This window comes from Scyliorhinus torazame, chromosome 1, assembly GCF_047496885.1.
Source record: "Scyliorhinus torazame isolate Kashiwa2021f chromosome 1, sScyTor2.1, whole genome shotgun sequence".
NCBI classification, from domain to species: Eukaryota; Metazoa; Chordata; class Chondrichthyes; order Carcharhiniformes; family Scyliorhinidae; genus Scyliorhinus; species Scyliorhinus torazame.
Window position 1 is genome coordinate 60451364 of NC_092707.1, and position 18335 is coordinate 60469698.

General features: G+C 45.5%; 1 protein-coding gene across 4 annotated transcripts in view; it reads right to left on the bottom strand.

Moving 5' to 3' along the window:
- Window positions 1–3744: 3744 nt before the first annotated feature.
- The window catches only part of denr (density-regulated protein), a 107384-nt gene continuing 92793 nt past the window's right edge, over window positions 3745–18335 (bottom strand). For all 4 annotated transcript variants that reach the window (XM_072495715.1, XM_072495724.1, XM_072495697.1 and 1 more), the window contains 4 exons: window positions 9829–9906; window positions 7726–7842; window positions 6504–6643; window positions 3745–4037 (listed from right to left, as the gene is read on the bottom strand). In XM_072495715.1, coding sequence (XP_072351816.1) covers window positions 3993–4037; window positions 6504–6643; window positions 7726–7842; window positions 9829–9906 — 380 coding nt within the window. In that variant the 3' untranslated portion in view covers window positions 3745–3992. The remainder of the gene's footprint in view (window positions 4038–6503; window positions 6644–7725; window positions 7843–9828; window positions 9907–18335) is intronic.

Genomic DNA, 18335 nt, shown 5'->3' on the forward strand with positions numbered 1-18335 from the left:
GTCTTGCTCACTCGGTTATTCATTTCCTTTTGCAACTTCCACTTTTTCTTTACAATTGTTTACTGTGTCTCCCAACTTAGTCTCTGCAAATTTGAATACCAAACTCTCTACTTCCTCCATGTTGACCGTGGTTGCTTAACAACACAAGTAGATTAAAATTTTAAGATTAACGTAGAAACATATAAAATAGGTACAGGCATAGGCCATTCTGCCCTTCGGGCCTGCTCTGACATTCATTATGGTCATGGCTGATCATCCAACTCAATAGCCTCTTCCCACCTTCCCCCATATCCTTTGATCCCTTGATCAAAGAATCCCTACACTGCAGAAGGAGGCCATTTGGCCCATCGAGTCTGCATCGGCCTTTCGCAAGACCACCCCACCTAGGCCCAATCCCTTGCCCTATTCCTACGTATTTTCTGTAGTAGCCTACCGTGGGGAACCTTATCAAACGCTTTACTGAAATCCATATACACCACATCTACTGCTTTACCCTCATCCACCTGTTTGGTCACCTTCTCAAAGAACTCAATAAGGTTTGTGAGGCACGACCTCCCCTTCACAAAACCGTGTTGACTATCTCTAATCAAATTATTCCTTTCTAGGTGATTATACATCCCATCTCTTATAAACCTTTCCAAGATTTTGCCCACAACAGAAGTAAGGCTCACTGGTCTATAGTTACCTGGGTTGTCTCTACTCCCCTTCTTGAACAAGGGGACAACATTTGCTATCCTCCAGTCTTCTGGCACTATTCCTGTAGACAAAGATGACTTAAAGATCAAAGCCAAAGGCTCAGCAATCTCCTCCCTAGCTTCGCAGAGAATCCTAGGATAAATCCCATCCGGCCCAGACTGATCCATTTTCACACTTTCCAGAATTGCTAACACCTCCTCCTTATGAACCTCAAACCCTTCTAGTCGCCTGAATCTCAGTATTCTCCTCGACAACATTGTCTTTTTCCTGTGTGAATAGATGCAAAATATTCATTTAGCACCTCTCTGATCTCCTCGGACTCCAAGCACAACTTCCCACTACTGTCCTTGACTGGCCCTACTCTTACCCTAGTCATTTGTTTATTCCTGACATATCTATAAAAAGCCTTGGGGTTATCCTTGATCCTACCTGCCAAAGACTTCTCATGTCCCCTCCTGGCTCTTCTTAGCTCTCTCTTTAGGTCCTTCCTAGCTAACTTGTAACTCTCGAGCGCCCTAACTGAACCTTCATGTCTCATCATTACATAAGCCTCCTTCTTCCTCTTGACAAGTGTTGCGGCTGTTTTAGTAAACCACGATTCCCTTGCTCGACCACTTCCTCCATGCCTGACAGGTACATACTTATCAAGGTCACGCAGTAGCTATTCCTTGAACAAGCTCCACATTTCCATTGTGCCCACCCCCTGCAGTTTTCCTCCCCATCCGATGCATCCTAAGTCTTTGCCAAGGTTTCTATTATATTCCAGACGCTCCAGATTTTCATTCCAAAGGCCTTTTTTTCGGAAGTTGGAGTCATTTCAGGTTTGTATGAGTGGGGAAGGTGCCTAAGGTGCAGGGGGACCTTTTGCAGAGACAGAAATGGGGAGTTAGCGTTACCGAACCTGCTGCACTACTATTGGGCAGCGAATGTGGAGAAAGGGAGAGGGTGGGCGAGGGGTTAGAATGGAGGAAGAGTCCTGTAGGGGGTCAAGCCGGAAGGCCATGGCGACGGTGGCGATGCCGCTGGCACCGAGGGGATATACTGAGAGCCCAGTTGTGCAGTCCGCAATAAAGGTGTGGAACCAGCTGAGACATTTTAGGATGGAGGGGCTGTCGGTGTTAACACCACTGTGTGAGAACCATGGGTTTAAGACAGAGGAGGTGGATGGTAAGTGCCAGAGGTGGAGAGAAGTTGGACTGGTGAGGGCGAGGGATTTGTATCTGGAAGATAGGTTCGTAAGCCTAGCAGAGATACGGGATTGGTGTGAATTTGTTTATTGTCACGTGTACCGAGGTACAGTGGAAAGTATTTTCCTGCGAGCAGCTCAAACAGATCATTTCTTCTTCGTATGAGGAATGGTTGAGGACTCTGGGTTTGTACTCATTGGAGTTTAGAAGGATGAGGATCTTATTGAAACTTACAGGATATTCCGAGGCCTGGATAGTGGACGTGGAGACAACGTTTCCACTTGTATGAAAAACAAGAACCAGAAGATACAATCTCGGACTGAAGGGACGATCCTTTAAAACAGAGTGGCCTAATTCTGCTCCTATGTCTTATGGTCTTATTTAGTACATGAAAACACATAATAGGGCAACATAAGGCGCACAATGTAAATACATAGACATCGGCATTGGGTAAAGCATACAGGAGTGTAGTATGAATCGGGTCAGTCCATAAGAGGGTCATTTAGGAGTCTGGTAACAGCGGCGAAGAAGCTGTTTAGAATCTGTTTATGCGTGTTCTCAGACGTTTGTATTTCTTGCCCGATGGAAGAATTTGGAAGAGTGAGCAAGGTGGGTGGGAGGGGTCTTTGATTATGCAGCTCGCTTTTCCCAGGCAGCGGGAGGTGTAGAGTCAGTGGATGGGAGCAGGTTCGTGTGATGGACTGGGCTGTGTTCACGACCCTCTGAAGTTTCTTGCGGTCTTGGGCCGAGCAGCTGCCATACCAGGCTGTGACGCAGCCAGATAGGATGCTTTCTATGGTGCATCTGTAAAAGTTGGTAACAGTCAATGCGGACATGCCGAATTTCCTTAGTTCCCGGAGGAAGGCCCTGTTGTGCTTTCTTGAAGTAGCGTCGAAGTGGGTGGACCAGGACATGTCTTTGGTGATGTGCACACTTAGGGAGAGGATAGAGCTCACGAAGCAAAGTGAATTTAGGTATTTACAAGTAGGGGACTTTGCACGGAAGGTGTGGAAAGGGTTTCCTAGGCTGTCAAAATATGCTCTTTTGGAATGGTTGCTGCTTCTGGACGTGGGAGAGTAGCATTGGGGACAGGTGGCTGGGAGAGCAGGGGGTTACGCAAGTGGTGAGGATCTAGGACAAATGGTAGTAGTAGTTGGGGGAAGGGATATAGATCGGGGATTGTGGAGGGAGGCACTGCGAAGGGTGAATTTAACTTCCTCGTGTGCGAGGATGAGTTTGATACAGTTGAAGGTGGTACACAGGGTGCACATGACTCGGGCGAGAATGAGTGAGTTCTTTCAGGGAGTGGCAGACGAAACGGAGAAGTGTGGGCGAGGACCAGCAAACCACGCACATATGTTTTGGGGGTGTGAGATGTTAGAGAGATACTAGGCAGGAGTGTTCGGGACGCTAGTATAGATTGTGGGGGTTGAGGTCGGGCTGGACCCGAAGATGCTGATTTTGGGGATATCGGAAAAGTCGGAGCTGATGGAGGGGTGGAAGGCCGATGTGGTGGCCTTCGCCTCTCTGGTTGCCCAGCAAAGAATTTTGGTGGAATGGCAATTGACTACACTGCCGGCGGTGGCGGCCTGGCTAGGGACCTATACGACTTCCTCCAGTTAGTTGGAGAAAATTAAGTTTGAATTGAGGAGTTCAGCGGAGGGCATTGAAGCACGGTGGGGACTGTTTGTGGCCATGTTCGAGGAGTAGTTGTCGCAGGGAGGGCTGGGTGAAAAAGGGGAAAAACCTGTACAGACTGTAAAACTGTGAGTTGGGGAGTGTGTTCCCTGGATTATTTGTTTTTGTATTTTGTTGAATAAGTTTGGAATAAAATACATTAAAAAAAACCAAATCACAAATATAATGATCCACAAGAGATCAAAACAGATATTTTATTAAACTAGGGATCTCTTTAGTGCACACAATGTTTTTCTTAAAACATAATCCAGAAATGTCACAGGAGCTTTGGCAACCAAAGTACAAGAAAATAGCCTCAAATCCATTGAGGATGTTTCACTAGAGAGGGCGTCTGTAATAAAAAGCCTTTTTATTGTTTGGCCAAATTTATTTTGCCAGTTGAATTGAACAATAAAAGTGCAGTCTACTAGGTCACTTCTTCACTTCTCCGAGATCTTCAATGGAGTCATCATCCACCTGCAAGAATAATAATATTAATAAATTGAAGCTATTTAAATGAGAAGAAAATTGATTAAGTAACAGCTCTATAGTCAGTTATTCTTCATGTGGGGAAGAGAAAAAACAAGAAAAAAATATTTCTGCAATGTTATCGGGTATCCTTAGCGACTGCTAAACATTCAATTAGCTCAATTGTCTAGACAGCTAGTTTGTGATGCAGAGCGTGGCCAGCAGCGCAGGTTCAATTCCCGTACCGGCTGAGGTGGTTCATGACGGCCCCGCCTTCTCAACTTTGCCCCTTGCCGGAGGTGTGGTGACCCTCAGGTTAAATCACCACCAGTCAGCTCTCCCCCCTCAAAGTGGAAAGCAGCCTATGGTCATCTGGGGACTCTGATGACTTTTCAATCTTATAGACTCAATTGATGAGTTATTATTATCGAGAACAAGTTTGATGATCCAAGACAACAAATCACTTTCAATCCTTATACTAGCAGGTTTTCTGTCGTGCTGCCCTTGTTCTAATAAAACCTCAGCTTCATCCCTGGTTTTTTGAGCCTAACCTCAATGAATTTTGAACTGGGTACGATGCTGAGCTTTGTCTCTGTGCCCACGTCTTTGACCAAGATATCCTCTAATCCCTGTCCTTTCTCCCTTCTTCAGAATGTTGTTCCACCTGGACACTTTCCTCCAGCCTCTCTTGATATTTTCACGAGGAACTTGCTGATTAATCAGTGCAGCTTCTTACACTCATCCAAAACTGAAAAAAAATCATCAACCTCGCTTCCAATTTCCAATATTCTCTCACCTTAATGTAGCTCGTCTCTTACTATTCCCTTCCATTGCTCCACTGCTATCTCTGGAGATTGACTGTTAATTAATAGCTATTATAAGTCCAATGGACAACAGCACCTTGATTACACTTTTTTCCACCCTGCTCCTTGTGAGGAAATTATTTCATTGTCCCAATTTCTTAGTCTCCTATAGGTTTCTAGCATATGCAGTAGTTTGCTTTTCAACAACATTATCCTGCTAAAGGATAACGATGTAGATTTAAATATAAAAATGTTGAAAATACTCAGGTTTTTAAAATTTTACTTTTTACAGGATGTGAGTGTTACTGGGTAAGCCAGTATTTATTGTTCACCCCTAATTACCCTCGAGATGGTTTAACTTTTCTCATCCAACTTTATTCAGTTCTGGTGAAAGGTCACAGGCCTAAACGTGAACTTTGTGAAGAAAATCCAAGAAGAAACCCAAATTGTGTTTCACGGCGGATTGTCCCCTCCCCTAGAAAGTGATGGGGTGCATTTCCTGATGTTCAACGTCGGGAACATTATTTGAATACATCATTATCAGGCCTCTATGCCCGAATCACCCCACCTCCAACAAAGTTTGTTCATGTTGGTGTGAGGGTCACACACCAGCATTGCCCCCTGCCCCTCCCTGGGCAGTGCTGGAGAGTTCCAACTGAACTATTGCACACTGAGGCAGCTTTAAAAATGGCGCCTCTCATTTTTGAGGCACTAAGTGGCTCGTGGGGTGGCCTCTGGCGTTGTGGGAACCGCCCTTCATGTTTTTCAGACTAAGTCCGGAATACTATGGCAGAGGAACAGCGTCTTTAATGCTGCTTTTTTCATCCACAATCCGTTTTTGTGACAGATTCTGCTAACGCCTCAGTATCTCCAATACTTTCTGTTTTTATGTCAGATTTCCAGCATCCGCAGTATTTTGCTTTTGTATAGTTAAATATATCACTTTCCGGACACAAGGTACAATTGCTTGGCCTTCCTGCGTCACTTATGTGAGCCAGTTTTCAGGTCTTTGAAGATTGTGGGCAGGACTAGCCAGCCGTGTGTTTCTCGGCGGCGGGAGGTAGTTCGCTAGCAGTGGGATTCTCTGCTCCTGCCGCTGTCAATGGGAATTCCCACTGAAGTCACCCCATGCCTCCCGGAATCGTGCCAGGAGTCCGCTGCCGGAGGGTCCAGGGAATCCCACCCTCAGCGAACGCCGAGAGAACTCCGGCTTATGTCTTTCTTCCTCAGAGCTAGATCCTCTGAAGTTAAATAAAGTTGAAAATAATTTCCTCAAAATAACAAAATTCATTTTCCAGGTTTGCATTTGGAAAAACAAATTCAATAATCTGTACTGACAAAAATAAATACATTTTCTGTAAATAATTAGTAATTACTTAGCATAAGCCAAAAGTAGTGTCATGGCCTTTTTCCCCTAAGGTAGGTTTAACAGCCAATCGTTTTTACTTTAAATTTTCCCTCCTATATTTGATATACCTGCGTAGAGTCATTTGGGAAAACAAGCACCAAAGTCTTACAGAAAGATAGGCTTCCTAATTGTAGCCTTAGTGAAGCATGCTATGAAATTCTTCTGCACTTCACACATTCAGAGTGTGTCATCCTGAGACTGGCAGGCATTAATTAATCAAACAACACAAACTGGGGAAGTACCCTAACCCTAATGTAGTCTTACCTCTGGCCATTTCTCTTGAATAACATCCATAATATCGTCTGTAACGTCACCTTGAATTGTGATTTCATCTTCTCCTGTAACTGATGCGCCACAGGAAAACTTCTGAGCAAAGAATCTCTGTGCTTCTTTTAGCTCTATCTCTGTTTATACAAAAGAGATCCATCAGCACTGATATCAACCACATATAGAACAATATTTCAGGGGCATCGATTTTAGATGGTCAGTTAATTCAGCTCTGAGACAGCTTGTACTTTCCATATTAAACTTTTATAAGCTGCCTCGTTCATTGGCAGAGGCGGGCTTACACTTTTGAGGGCCCCGCGCTCTTCCTCTTTGCGGGCACCCCACATCACACCCCGCTCCGAGGTGATGTGTCAGCCTGCCCCCAATGGGGTTGAGCCCTACCCTAATGGCCTCTGCCCTCCGGTTTCCTGAGACACGATGCCAGCGCTTGGTTGGCCTTCTTCACATTTCCCGCCTGCTGCTCTGCTCACCTCTCGGCTCTTGCCCAGGTGGTAGGGCCTCAAGCATGGACACGTGTGTGTGCTCCTGGCTGGCTGCTGGCTATCTGGCCTGGTGGCCTCTGTTCTTTTTGGTTAGTTGCCCACCCGCCCTCCTCGGCCCTGGCCTGGACGGCTGATGGCCAGTGCCTCCTTCTCACCTTGCTGAAGGCTTCGCTGGTGCGCACCTCGATGTTATGTCGGCAACCTCACTTTTGCCTCAGGCTGCCCGCCAGATCGAATGCCAGAAAACTGGCTGCTGCTTTGCACCTTCATGAAAGCTCAGAAACTTCACACCAGTTCATGAGATCTGTGTCTGACCTGCTCCAAATCTCCACCACCTCTCAACATCTGGCAAACTGTTTCCCATGCGAAAGGCGAATTCACCAATCAGAGCCTGAAGTTATTCTGTTGCCTGCTGTTGTGCTCAAGAAATTCGAATGAGCTCATCAGCAAATTTAGAGCTACTGAGGTTCTGATTGGTGTTTCTATCACAACAGTCACCTCCTCATATTTGCCCTCCCGCTTTCCCGCACTGCAGCAGTGTGTTTCATTGAAAGTCCACCTCAATTCAATGGCTGCGAATTATAGACCGGGAAAAACAAACGATAGTAACTCAAAAATAATTCTATGTGTGGAGTATGACAATTCAAAATTTTTCATGCTCTCCATAATGCAAGAAAAGAAAACGACACTAAAATAAAGCAACAGTAAATACTTGCCAAAAGTTGCAAGACCACATACTCTTGTTACATATTTCTTTTTTGCTCTTGGAATTTTGGCTATCGTAACCTTTTGGGGTGCTGTCTTCTTTTTTTGTTTAATTATACCTCTTCCACCTGAAAAAAACACATTTATTTAGAACATGATTGCCAAAATAGGAAACAATTCCTCGATCTGTTCTTGTTTTACATGGATAGGTCATGCAGAGTAATTTAACAAAGATACAAAGAAAGTCTTAGGCATATTCTTCAGACGATCACAAATACGTATGGAATTATATTCTACATTTAAAAGGTTATAAATCCTGGGTGAATCACTCCCACTACTTTCCTGGGTGAATCACATTGCACACACATCATATGTAAGACAGGAGCTTGACACGCAAGCAATGCTGTGAAAATAATTTATCATCCATTCACATGATTTGTTATTGTGCAGTCTCAAATGTGTTACAAAGAGAAAAGACTTGTTGCTGGGCCACTGTCACCCTATCCCCGTAACCCAATAACCCCGCCTAACCTTTTTGGTCACTAAGGGCAATTTATCATGGCCAATCCACCCAAGTTGCACGTCTTTGAACTGTGGGAGGAAACCGGAGCACCCGGAGGAAACCACGCAGACATAGGGAGAACGTGCAGACTCCGCACAGTGACCCAGCGGGGAATCGAACCTGGGACCCTGGCGCTGTGAAGCCACTTGTGCTACCATGCTACCCATATGAATAATGGTCACTCAGCCTATCCCCAGTAAATTGCCCATTTTTGGAATCATATCTCATTTGAGGAGTCAACACCTTTAGGGGAAAAATTAGTATGAAATAAGTGTGTGGAAACTGAGAACATTTGGTTCAAAATTTCTCTTTTTGAGTTTTGCACTGCAGAGATGTTGCTGCAGTCTCCAAAGGGTTAACACTTTAGCAGTAGTATGAAACAGGAAACCAAAGCAGCTGCAGAAAAAGGTAGTTTTGACATTAATGCAAGTATGTTTAATGTGGAAATAATCAGCTGGTTATTATTTGCACCAGTTAGTGGATGGCTTCCTGGTTCCCGAAATTCTCAGGGCCTCTCTGGAACCTTGACATTCTCAGTTAGATTGGTGCTACTAAAGTGGAAGAAGAAATGGAAAATGTCTGGGTTGTGGGAGTAGAGCCTGAGAGCTCCACTCTGGATAGTGCAAAGAAGCTTTAAGTTAATATATTGTAGGGGTACTTTATGGAACATGTTAGTTAATCTACAAACATGGAAGAATATATATATATTTTCATTTTAAGTATTTCTGGGTGGATTATTACAAATAAATTCAGTAAATGTATCAAATTACTAACAAATTCTGTAAAATGATTTTCTATATCAGGAAGCATGTTAGACATAGAATTTACAGTGCAGAAGGAGGCCATTCGGCCCGAGTCTGCACTGGTCCTTGGAAACAGCATCCCATTCAAGCTCACACCTCCAAACTATCCCCGAAACCTAGTAACCCCACCTAATCTTTTTGGACACCAAGGGCAATTTAGCATTGCAAATCCACCTAATCTGCACTTCTTGAAATGAAATGAAAATGAAAATCGCTTATTGTCACAGTCGGCTTCAAATGAAGTTACTGTGAAAAGCCCCTAGTCGCCACATTCCGGCGCCTGTTCGGGGAGGCTGGTACGGGAATTGAACCGTGCTGCTGGCCTGCCTTGGCCTGCTTTCAAAGCCAGCGACATAGCCCTGTGCTAAACAGCCCCTTTGGACTGTGGGAGGAAACTGGAGCACCTGGAGGAAACCCACGCAGACGCGGGGAGAACATGCAGATTCCGCACAGACAGTGACCCAAGCCGGGAATCGAACCTGGGATCCTGGAGCTGTGAAGCAACTGTTACAAGTTTTAAAATGTCCAACTCACCCAGAAACCATTACTGGCATTATTTAATGAGCCAAACCTTGCTGAAATCCAAGCTAGTGAGACGGGTACTTAGTTAATTTAGAGACTTGCAGATATATTTGAAAGGCAAGTGCACTTTCATGGCGAATGAAGATGATGGACTGTTAGCGCTAGTTGGTTCCCAGAAATCAAGCTGCTTTTAAAATTCTGATAATTTAAAATAAAGACACAGTAACCTCGTCTTTGTTTCTTCTTTTCTTCTTCCTCTGCTGCTGGTGGTTCCCCCCCTCCTGCATCTTGTTGTGGGCATTGATCTGTTTAAAAAAAAAAGATTGAAGTAACCTGCTGAACTTCCATTGAAAATGAGAAATAACAGTTAACCACGAAGGAAGTAGATGCAATATAAAAACCATTTCAGGTATAGTTCCTGATTTTCTGTCCTACACATTGAAGCATGGTTTAGTTGACCAAGACTGCTCATGCAATGGGCCATAATTAAAAACAAACGTCAAATAATTATTTGCATCTGGCGAAGGTGGGAGCAGAACCGAAGATTGGGATGAGCAACTGTTTCAGTTAAAGATTAAAAAATAGACTTGTGCAAAAGTTACTGTACCAAAAATGAAAACCGCAAGCTTCAGATGGCATGCATCCCAGAACACTGAATGAGATTGGGGGGGGGTCGAAAATTGGAATTCGCCAGTGGACTAGAGGTTGCAAATGTTATGCTCTGATTCAAGAAAGGGGAAAGGTTAAACCTGGAAATTCCAAGTAAATTAATGTTGGCTTTGCTTTCAGTAAACTTCTAGAGACATAATATGGGGCAAATTAGAACATAGAACATAGAACAATACAGCGCAGTACAGCCCCTTCGGCCCACGATGTTGCACCGAAACAAAAGCCATCTAACCTACACTATGCCATTATCATCCATATGTTTATCCAATAAACTTTTAAATGCCCTCAATGTTGGCGAGTTCACTACTGTAGCAGGTAGGGCATTCCACGGCCTCACTACTCTTTGCGTAAAGAACCTACCTCTGACCTCTGTCCTATATCTATTACCCCTCAGTTTAAAGTTATGTCCCCTCGTGCCAGCCATTTCCATCCGCGGGAGAAGGCTCTCACTGTCCACCCTATCCAACCCCCTGATCATTTTGTATGCCTCTATTAAGTCTCCTCTTAACCTTCTTCTCTCCAACGAAAACAACCTCAAGTCCATCAGCCTTTCCTCATAAGATTTTCCCTCCATACCAGGCAACATCCTGGTAAATCTCCTCTGCACCCGCTCCAAAGCCTCCACGTCCTTCCTATAATGCGGTGACCAGAACTGTACGCAATACTCCAAATGCGGCCGTACCAGAGTTCTGTACAGCTGCAACATGACCTCCCGACTCCGGAACTCAATCCCTCTACCAATAAAGACCAACACTCCATAGGCCTTCTTCACAACCCTATCAACCTGGGTGGCAACTTTCAGGGATCTATGTACATGGACACCTAGATCCCTCTGCTCATCCACACTTCCAAGAACTTTACCATTAGCCAAATATTCCGCATTCCTGTTATTCCTTCCAAAGTGAATCACTCACACTTCTCTACATTAAACTCCATTTGCCACCTCTCAGCCCAGCTCTGCAGCTTATCTATATCCCTGTAACCTGCTACATCCTTCCACACTATCGACAACACCACCGACTTTAGTATCGTCTGCAAATTTACTCACCCACCCTTCTGCGCCTTCCTCTAGGTCATTGATAAAAATGACAAACAGCAACGGCCCCAGAACAGATCCTTGTGGTACTCCACTTGTGACTGTACTCCATTCTGAACATTTCCCATCAACCACCACCCTCTGTCTTCTTTCAGCTAGCCAATTTCTGATCCACATCTCTAAATCACCCTCAATCCCCAGCCTCCGTATTTTCTGCAATAGCCTACCGTGGGGAATCTTATCAAACGCTTTGCTGAAATCCATATACACCACATCAACTGCTCTACCCTCATCTACCTGTTCAGTCACCTTCTCAAAGAACTCGATAAGGTTTGTGAGGCATGCCCTACCCTTCACAAAGCCATGCTGACTATTCCTGATCATATTATTCCTATCTAGATGATTATAAATCTTGTCTCTTATAATCCCCTCCAAGACTTTACCCACTACAGACGTGAGGCTCACCGGTCTATAGTTGCCGGGGTTGTCTCTGCTCCCCTTTTTGAACAAAGGGACCACATTTGCTGTCCTCCAGTCCTCTGGCACTATTCCTGTAGCCAATGATGACATAAAAATCAAAGCCAAAGGTCCAGCAATCTCTTCCCTGGCCTCCCAGAGAATCCTAGGATAAATCCCATCAGGTCCCGGGGACTTATCTATTTTCAGCCTGTCCAGAATTGCCAACACCTCTTCCCTACGTACCTCAATGCCATCTATTCTATTAGCCTGGGGCTCAGCATTCTCCTCCACAACATTATCTTTTTCCTGAGTGAATACTGACGAAAAATATTCATTTAGTATCTCGCCTATCTCTTCAGACTCCACACACAATTTCCCATCCCTGTCCTTGACTGGTCCTACTCTTTCCCTAGTCATTCGCTTATTCCTGACATACCTATAGAAAGCATTTGGGTTTTCCTGGATCCTTCCTGCCAAATACTTCTCATGTCCCCTCCTTGCTCGTCTTAGCTCTCTCTTTAGATCCTTCCTCGCTACCTTGTAACTATCCATCGCCCCAACTGAAACTTCACACAGGCCTCCTTCTTCCTCTTAACAAGAGATTCCACTTCCTTGGTAAACCACGGTTCCCTCGCTCGACGCCTTCCTCCCTGCCTGACCGGTACATACTTATCAAGAACACGCAGTAGCTGATCCTTGAACAAGCCCCACTTATCCAGTGTGCCCAACACTTGCAGCCTACTTCTCCACCTTATCCCCCCCAAGTCACGTCTAATGGCATCATAATTGCCCTTCCCCCAGCTATAACTCTTGCCCTGCGGTGTATACTTATCCCTTTCCATCATTAACGTAAACGTCACCGAATTGTGGTCACTGTCCCCAAAGTGCTCTCCTACCTCCAAATCCAACACCTGGCCTGGTTCATTACCCAAAACCAAATCCAACGTGGCCTCGCCTCTTGTTGGCCTGTCAACATATTGTTTCAGGAAACCCTCCTGCACACACTGTACAAAAAACGACCCATCTATTGTACTCGAACTATATCTTTTCCAGTCAATATTTGGAAAGTTAAAGTCTCCCATAATAACTACCCTGTTACTTTCGCTCTTATCCAGAATCATCTTCGCCATCCTTTCCTCTACATCCCTAGAACTATTAGGAGGCCTATAAAAAACTCCCAACAGGGTGACCTCTCCTTTCCTGTTTCTAACTTCAGCCCATACTACCTCGGAAGAAGAGTCCCCATCTAGCATCCTCTCCGCCACCGTAATACTGCTCTTGACTAGCAGCGCCACACCTCCCCCTCTTTTGCCTCCTTCTCGGAGCTTACTAAAACACCTAAACCCCGGAACCTGCAACATCCATTCCTGTCCCTGCTCTATCCATGTCTCCGAAATGGCCACAACATCGAAGTCCCAGGTACCAACCCATGCTGCCAGTTCCCCTACCTTGTTTCGTATACTCCTGGCATTGAAGTAGACACACTTCAAACCACCTACCTGAACACTGGCCCCCTCCTGCGACGTCAAATCTGTGCTCCTGACCTCTATACTCTCATTCTCCCTTACCCTAAAACTACAATCCAGGTTCCCATGCCCCTGCTGCATTAGTTTAAACCCCCCCCAAAGAGCACTAACAAATCTCCCCCCCAGGATATTTGTGCCCCTCAGGTTCAGATGTAGACCATCCTGTCTGTAGAGGTCCCACCTTCCCCAGAAAGAGCCCCAGTTATCCAGAAATCTGAATCCCTCCCGCCTGCACCATCCCTGTAGCCACGTGTTTAAATGCTCTCTCTCCCTATTCCTCATCTCACTATCACGTGGCACGGGCAACAACCCAGAGATAACAACTCTGTTTGTTCTAGTTCTGAGCTTCCATCCTAGCTCCCTGAAAGCCTGCCTGACATCCTTGTCCCCTTTCCTACCTATGTCGTTAGTGCCAATGTGGACCACGACTTGGGGCTGCTCCCCCTCTCCCCTAAGGACCCGGAAAACACGATCCGAGACATCACGTACCCTTGCACCTGGGAGGCAACATACCAAACGCGAGTCTCTCACGCTCCCACAAAATCTCCTATCTGTGCCCCTGACTATAGAGTCCCCAATTACTAATGCTCTGCTCTTCTCCCCCCTTCCCTTCTGAGCAACAGGGACAGACTCCGTGCCAGAGGACCGTACCCCATGGCTTACCCCGGTAAGTCATCCCCCCCACAAGTATCCAAAGCGGTATACTTGTTTCTCAGGGGAACGACCGCAGGGGATCCCTGCACCGACTGCTTTTTCCCAGTCCCTCTTACAGTTACCCACCTATTTCCAATCTTTGGTGTAACTAATTCCCTGAAGCTGCTATCTATGACCCCTTCTGCCTCCCGAATGATCCGAAGTTCTTCCAACTCCAGCTCCAGTTCCCTAACTCGGTCTTGGAGGAGCTGGAGATGGCAGCACTTCCTGCAGGTAAAATCAGCACGGACACTAACTGCATCCCTCACCTCAAACATCCTGCAGGAGGAACATTGCACTCCCTTCCCTGCCATTCCTCTAACTTTCTACCAAGATCTGGCTAACAACTAAATTAATTTTTTTATAAAAAATAATAATAATATAATAAAATATGGTACTTACCTCAGACCAATGGGTTTTATTATTAGGTTAGAGGAGGAGGGCGGGTGGGAGACACTACACGTGTAGTGTCTCGGGTTTCCTCTCCACCAGAATTTATTGGTGAGGGTCTTCCCAGACGTCCGCGGGTCGACTGCCTGTTCCCGCCTAAAACACTAATTTTAAAAAAAAAATAATTCTCAGCTCCTGCTGAAATTGACTCACCAGCTGTTCTCCCGCCGAAATCGACTGGCCTGCCCCTGCAAAGACAAGTGCTTTTAAAGGACAGACTTACCTCCCAGCAGCCACTTCCGTACTGCTCCCGCTGAAACTGACTCACCAGCTGTTCTCCCGCCGAAATCGACTCAATTAGTGCATGCCTAAAAGCTGGTGTTAACCCAGGACAGTTAACAAGTCAACATGGATCAGAAAAGGTTAGGTTGGGTTGGCGTTGTCTAGATGAAATTAATTTTGGAGATAACTGTATTTGTAAGTAAGAGAATCAGACAGATGTTGTATAGAAGTTCCCACGGTACAATAGAAGAAATTCAAATGTGGTACTTATTGTTAAGTGGTTAAAGGAATTGGAAGTGGTCAGAAAACCAAAAGGATTAAATCATTTTATTTCAAGGGCAGATGTAACCAGTGGTTTTACCCAGGAATCGGTTCATTGGCCACCATTTAATAGCCACCGCGGGTGCAATCCCATAATGGTCACAAAATCTCACGAAAGGCCGAAAACGGGGGATTTGCACTGGCGAAATTTCTGTTTGGGGCCTTTCCAACCCTCCTCAGAAGACACGAACAGGTTCACACCTAGGAAAGGCACGACCCTGATTTGTATACATTATAATATAATTAGCTGGATTGATGCTGCTACATCAGCCCTCAACGTATAATCCCACCCAGTACGTGTGAATCACTACTAGTTTTCAAAAACAAAAAAATAGTCGTGATTATCACGCTGAGGGCACACCAAGTATAGCCCCCCAGGTGGTAAGAGACACCTGGCATTTCCAACCTGCAGGCCCTCTGGTATGTCTGGTATATCCCATTGGGGCTGCTTATGTGTGTGTGTATGTGGGGGGGGGGGGGTTGAGCTTGTTGGGCGCAGGGCGGGGAGAGGGGATTGCCCCGATGCTTATGGGGCCGATCCTCTGTGTCCATGGGGAGGTGAGGGGGGTTATTTTCTGAACAGATCAGGACGCCCTTTGATCTCTGTGGAGCCAGTGTTGTTGGCTCTATCAGGCCCAGCCCCACCTTATTGATGGCACAAACTTCACCTCCAGATTCTCTGTGCATAGAATGCCAGAAAATATGGACGAAAACTCGGTTGTGCAGCTTGAGAGATGCACACTGGTTTTCAGTCTGAAACTGACACTCTGACAAATGTTGAGATGATCCCGCCCATTGTCCTTGGTTTTTCTTTTCCATGATTGATTTGGATACAAGGGCAATCATATTGAAGTCTCCTGAAGATGCCATGTTCAGCACCTGGTAAATTGGGAGGAAGAATGGAGCAGACCGCAGACAGGTTAATAGAAAGGACAGATAGGTGACAGATGTAGATCCTTGCAGATTTTTGGAAAATGAGCAGTGAAAGGAGGCATACTTCAAGTCTCAAATTTGAGGAATGGGAAGATGTAGGCTGGACTGGAAGCAGTATGCACTTTTTCTGTGCAGACAGGAGGAGCACTGCTGCTACTTCCAGACCCAGAAAAGCAACGCTAAAGTTTTGTGGATGTTTGTTGACCAGCTTACAGGGGATACTTAAAGATAAGACGTTCAAAACCTGGCAAACTTTGTTCATTTGCCCAGGAACTTTGCACTGGTGTTCGGAGAGCAACTCGCATACACGAGGTGCCCATCGGCTGTTTCAGATGGGCCAAGACTTTTAAAAAAATAACAGCTTTCAATATTGAAAATGTCAGCCAAAGCGAGCTGAAATTTGCAGGTCCAGAAATCATTTAAAAAAATTAATTTACAGGATGTGGCCTTTGCTGGCTGAGCCAACATTTATTGCCCATTCCTAATTGCCCTTGAGAAGGTGATAGTGAGCTGTTTTCTTGAGCCACTGCAGTCCCTGTGGTGTAGGTACACCCACAATGCTGTTAAGGTGGGAGTTCTTGGTTTTTGACCCAGTGACAGTGAAGGAACGATTATATATTTCCAAGTCAGGATGGTTAAGTCACTTGAAGTGTACCTCCAGGTGGTGTTCGCATTTGTATGCTGGTCATTCCATTCTAGATGGTAGCAGTCATAGGTTTGGAAGGTGCTGCTTATGGAGAGTTGGTGAGTTCCTGCAGTGCATCTTACAGATGGTACACAAAGCTGCGACTGTCTGCCAGTGGGGGAGGGAGGGACAGTGGTGGGTGGGGGGGTCAACCAAGCGGGTTGTTTTGTCCTGGATGGTGTGGAACTTAAGTGTTGGAGCTACATTCATCCAGACAAATGGAGAGTATTCCATCACACTCTTGACTTATGCCTTTTAGATGGTGGACAGACTTTGAGGAGTCAGATGGAAGTTACACGCTGCAGGATTCATAGTGTCTGAACTGCTCTTATAGTCACAGTATTTATGTGGCTAGTTTCTGGTCAATGGTAACCCCCAGGATGCTGATAGTGAAGGATTCAGGGATGATAATGCAATTGAATGACATGGGGCAACGGTTTGATTCTCTCTTGCTGGGGATGACCATTGCCTGGCACTTGTGCAGCGTAAATGTTACTTGCCATTTGTCAGTCCAAGCCTTGACATTGTCCAGTTCTTGCTACATTTGGACATCAACTGCTTCAGTGTCTGAGGAGACGCGAATGGTGCCCAGCATTGTGCAATTCATGAGCAAAGATCCTCACTCCTGTTTTAATGATGGAAGGGAAGCGATTGAGGAAGCAGTTGAAGATGGTTGAGCAGAACTCTTGCAGCGAGGACCTGAAGCGGAGATGATTGACCTCAAACCACCACAACCATTTTCCTTTGTGCCAAGTATGAATCCAACCAGCACATGGTTTTCCCCCAATTTCTATTGACCCAGTTTTGCAAGGGCTCCTTGCTGCCACACTTGGTTAATTGTTGTCACGAACAGTCACTCTCACCGTAACTCTGGAATTAAGCTCCTTAGTTCCCTGTTTGAACTAAGGCTGTAATGAGATCAGGAGCAGGCTGGCCGTGGTGGAACCCAAACTGAGCTTCAGTGAGCAGGCTATTGCTAAGGGAGTGTCACTTGATAGCCCTGTTGATGACCCATTCCATCACTTTACTGATGATCGAGAGTAGACTGATGGGACAGTAATTGGCAGGTTGGATATGTCGTGGTTTTTGTGTACTGGACACATCTGGGCAATTTTCCACATTGCCCAGTGGGCACCAGTACTGTAGATGTACTGGAACAGCTTGGCTAGGTGCGCAGCAAGTTCTGGAACACAAGTCTTCAGTCCTGTTACGATCCCAGTTGATATTATAACTGGATGGCAAGATCCCCTGGCAAAAAGGGGTGATTACTGCAGACAGAGGCCAGCAAAGACACAGAGCTAAGTTTAAAATGCTGTCTGAACTGTTTCCGGACTCGGGTGGACACCACCACTGGGTTAAAAGAAAATCTTGCCGGAGAAAACAGCAACGATGCAGTTACTAGGGCACAGAGGATGGAAACCTTAAAGGAACTCACGTCCGTTTGCTCCCAAATGGAAACTGGATTACTAAACCAATGTAGTACTTTCTCAATATTAGCTGCCCAATAATAAAATAGTAAATTGGGTGAAGCTAAACCTCCTGACTGTCTATCCCTCTGGAGGAATGCCTTACGAATCCTTGGGATCTTGCCCTCCCAAATGAAAGAGGACATTAATTTGTTAATTCTGATGAAGAAGGACTTGCAGAGAAAAAAATGGGAGACACTGAAAAATAAATAAATATTTCTGAAGCACATTCATCTTAATAGTCTAGACCCTGCCTGCCAAGGTCAGAAGGAGG